Source organism: Octopus bimaculoides, chromosome 21 (assembly GCF_001194135.2).
Source record: "Octopus bimaculoides isolate UCB-OBI-ISO-001 chromosome 21, ASM119413v2, whole genome shotgun sequence".
NCBI classification, from domain to species: domain Eukaryota; kingdom Metazoa; phylum Mollusca; class Cephalopoda; order Octopoda; family Octopodidae; genus Octopus; species Octopus bimaculoides.
The window spans coordinates 28788743-28793367 of NC_069001.1; the positions used below are offsets into that span (position 1 = coordinate 28788743).

At 36.7% G+C, this 4625-nt stretch overlaps 1 protein-coding gene across 1 annotated transcript in view; it reads left to right on the forward strand.

Annotated features, from left to right (window-relative positions):
- Positions 1 to 4625, forward strand: part of LOC106883108 (glutamate receptor ionotropic, kainate 2-like) — a 676112-nt gene that overhangs the window by 585911 nt on the left and 85576 nt on the right. Inside the window, exon 4 of the mRNA XM_052975463.1 lies at positions 4088 to 4263. Within this exon, the coding sequence (XP_052831423.1) occupies positions 4088 to 4263 (176 nt within the window). The remainder of the gene's footprint in view (positions 1 to 4087; positions 4264 to 4625) is intronic.

Genomic DNA, 4625 nt, shown 5'->3' on the forward strand with positions numbered 1-4625 from the left:
ATATATATATATATATATATATATATATAGTCTAGAGATAAGATCCAGAGTTTGAGTACTACACTTAGTAGTACTCAAACGATTCAAACTTAGATCCCGATGTCTTCACGGGGGGTTAATTCCACTGGGTAAAGAATGGTTATAAGAGGGATCAAGTTGAGCAGATGTGGAGGCAATTATGCGGATAAATAAATTAGGTATATTCAATGTAACAGTTTGGGTATGAAATACAAAATATACCTTTATTCTTTTATTCCTATATGTTTCAGTCCAGAGGTGGCCATGCTGGGACACCGCCAGTGAAAGAAAGAATTCACCGAAACTGTTATATTCAATATATCTAATTTGTTTCTCAGCATAAGTGACTCTATGTATATGTGTGTGTTTATTCATACACACCAACACAAGCTCACACACACTGCCCTGGGGATATTAATTTCAAATTTTGGCACAAGACCAGACAGTTTGGGTGAGAGAGTAAGTCGTTTACATTGACCCCCAGTACTCGACTGGTACTATTTATCGACACCTAAGTATGAAAGTCCAAGTCGACCTCGGCGGAATTCGAACTCAGAACGTGAAGTCCAATACAATGCCGCTAAGCATTTTTACCCGGTGTGCTAACGATTCTGCCAGCTCGCTCGATTGTGTCCTAGAAATATTGTAGGCAGCAGCAGTGCGGCGAAATGGCTGATTCGTTAGATGAGTGGAGAAAATGGTTAGCTGCATTTAAATTCCACCGATGACGACTATGCTTTTCATCCTTTAGAGGTCGATAATAGAAGTACCAGTTGAAAACTGAGGTCGATGTAATCGACTAGACCCCTTCTTTAAAAGTGCTGGTCATATGCCAAGTGTTGAAACCCACATTTGTGGCAGCAAGTTGACTAACTTCTATAACACCAGAATCTCGAATATAAATACCCTGTACAACTATAATAAAATATTTCTTTATTTGCGTTTCTGCAAACGGTACCTTGACAGTGTCTGTGAAAGCTTCTAACAAGAGATTGGCCTGTTAGAAACCTCGAATTGATGATGTTTAAATTGACAACCGTTATGTAATATAGTTTAAACCAATCGCCCAATATATCACTCAACTAATCTCTTTCTTGTTGAGGAAAAGTCAGACTATCCCGCTCTAATTCTCTGTGTTATCTTCCATCAAGTACGTGGTGTTTCAGCTTAGTATACAACGAAGAAATATTTACAATTCAATAAAAGGTGAAATTTTAAGTTAATTATTCTGGGATTTGAATTTTCACTATGATGCCCAGGGAATTGAAAAGCTTAATGTGCGGCGGGATTGAATAAATAGCAGGCGGTAATTCCAAGAACCAAACACTTAACGAGCAAATTCTAGTTGCTGATTTCAACACATTCTCTTATTTCAACACCTCATTATATCTGTACAGAAAACAATCAACTATCAAACCAAATTATTAAGTATCCGATATATTTAGAGAAAGTTAACACAATCAACTTCTATTCTCTATAGTTGTTCGAGAGATGTTATAATTTTCTAGATTAGGAAAACTTTTATACATTTCACACAAATATTTCAATAATTGATTGCATCGATATGATTGCATTAAGATACGCTTTGTTTTCTTTAATCTAAAGAATATTTTTAGTAGTTATCATCCTTTAATTTAATACTTTACACAGAGACAAAAGAATTACTCTCAAGATAAATGGATATATAATATATAATTCTGAAGTTTTCTATTGTTTGTCAGTTACGTTTTTTATCCTCCCGTTTTTTTGTTTGATTGCAGAAATATATATGATCATCATCACACCAAGCTGACTGTCCAGCATATACCACATCAAACTTTTGTTATATTTCAATATAAAATCATACAAAGGCGGTGAGCTGGCTCAATGGTTACAGGGTAAAATGCTTAGCGACATTTTGTCGGTCTTTACGTTCTGAGTTCGAATTCCACCGAGGTCAATTTGCTTTCATCATTTCGGGGTCAATAAAATAAGTACCAGTTCAACACTGAGGTGGATGTAACTTATCCTTGACCCTGAAATTTCTGGCCTTGTGCCAACATTTGAAACATATTAAATTATGCAAACACACACATATATGTGTGTGTGTGTGTGTGTCTGTGTAGTGGAGTCACTAAGGTGATGCAGTCATGATCGTAAGATTGGGGGTTCGATTCCTGAACCAGGTGACGCGTTGTTTTTCTTCAGCAAAACTGTTCACTTCCCAATACTCGAGTCCATTCAGCCGGTAAAAATGAGTAATCTTGCGACAGACCGGCACCGCTTTCAGGAGCATAGAAATAGGTACGCAACAGAAGCCGGAACACCAGCTTTATGAGCCTGTCTCGTGAAGGGCCTTTAGTCACTTTTATATTCATACAAGCTCTCCCATTTTCTCTCTTATCCTCTCTCTCTCTCTCTTTCTCTCTCTCTCTCTCTTTCTCTCTCTCTCTCTTTCTCTCTCTCTCTCTCTCTCACCCACTCACTCACTCACTCACTCACTCACATACACACACACACACACACACTCTCAAACACACAGACATATGATTTTGTTCTACTTTTAATATTGAATCACTACCTCAGGAAAAATCTATTATTTCTTGCTCTATCTCTTTCTTTCTCTCTCTCTCTCTCACGCACACACGCACACACACACACACACACACACACACACACACACACACAAATATATATATGATATCTGTTCTACTTTTAATAGTGAACCGCCTCCTCAGGAAAATCTGTTATTTTTTTGCTCTCCACAGTAGTAGAATTTCTAACACTTTAGTGACAAATTGGACTTTATTTCGTTCTCGTTCCCATAGGGTTCCTTATTTCACGTATTTATCAAATAGGTTCTTACATTCAAACATGGGTTTCTCGTTGTTATTTAGTTATTGCTGAAAAGTTTAATATTTTATTGATCGGTTTGTTTGGAATTTTGTGTCTCATTGAAAATGAATAATTTACGACGTATATTTCTTTCGAATTATTCTTTGGAGAATGTATCCATATTAAGAGCCAAGATTGTTTTCTTAGTGTAGCGACCGGCATGCCAAAAGAAGAAACACAACGTTTCCTCTGCCTGTCGGAAATGGTGACTGAGAGAGGTTGAGGTAGGATTTGCAACTCGAACTTGTAAAACTCTCACCAGATGGTTTCAGGTTCAAACTAACTCCGTGGAACCTTGGGCAAATGTCTTCTATTATAGGAACGCACCGATTAATTTTCTTGTGTGTGGATTTAGTAGACAGAATCTGAAAGTATCTCGTTGTATATATCTGCATGTGTGAGCCTTGCGTCAAGGTTTGAACCCACCCCAACCTCGGCGCTCGAAAACCTGCGTTGGGTTGTTTAAATCCCAATTACTTAACGGTTCGGCCTAATGCACCGATAGAATAAGTACTAGACATTTTTAAAACATGAAGTACTTTCATCAGTTTATTCAGCAAATAATCTTCAAAACGGTACTCCAGCATGGCCTGCCGTCCAATGACTAACAATAAAATATATCGAATATCAGATTAAGCAATATATATACCGAATGTCAGATTAAGAAATTCTTACAACACCAATCCTGATTGTCGTACCTCAAGTAAATACAAAATATTCTTCCAAGAATTTCAGAATTCTTCCTAGAATTCCCCAAAATTAATCGTATTAAGGATGGACAATTCAAAACAGACAGTATACAAAGCATGCTGCTGTGACGGGGGAAATAAAAAGAAATGCAAACTATTCCATGTGTACGATCCAGAAATCGGAGGATCACAACAACGGTTCCTTTCTGTTTACATATATAACTGTGCAGCTCTATGAACATTATTATTATATCTCTAATAAACATCTTTATTTTCAGGTATGGTGTATATATGTTTTCGTCTTCCCACATTTCGGAGATTGCCAATCAATTCTGTTTCAGCTCAGGATAGTTATAATTCATGTCTCAGATTATTAGCTATACATTTATATATGATAATGACATCTTACTGAAAAACCAACTAAGTCACTGACCGCTGAAGTAGTTGGATTTGGCTGACATTTTGCAACTTATATATCACGTTTGATTTTTCTCAAATACTTGCAGGCCTGCTCCGGTTACAGCGTGTCATTAAGGCTCCGCTTGGTCACGACGCCCACATCTCAATCCGTCAAGTTGATGATAGAAACATGAGACAAGTTTTGCGAGAAGCAAAGGACAGTAAATGGAAGAATTTCATAATAGATCTATCAGTGGAAAAGTCAGCAATGTTTCTCAGAATGGTAAATATGCGTATTCTTTACTATTTCTTAAACGATTATATCATGCAATGATGAGGTAAAGTGGTTATTATTGCCAAAACCTATAAGGCCTACTACTTATGCATCAGCATTGCAACCATAATTGAATATGTGTGTGTGTATGTACGTGTCTGTTTATATATATGAGTATGCGCTTACATGTGTGCATATACGTGTGTGTTTGTGTAGATGATATGTATGTGTTTATATGTGTGTGTGTGTGTGTGTGTGTGTGTGTGTGTGTGTATGTTTGTGTTTCTGTATATGATGCGTATGCGTTTACACATGTGTGCATGTGAGTGTGGCTATGATATATATATATATATATATATATATATATATAT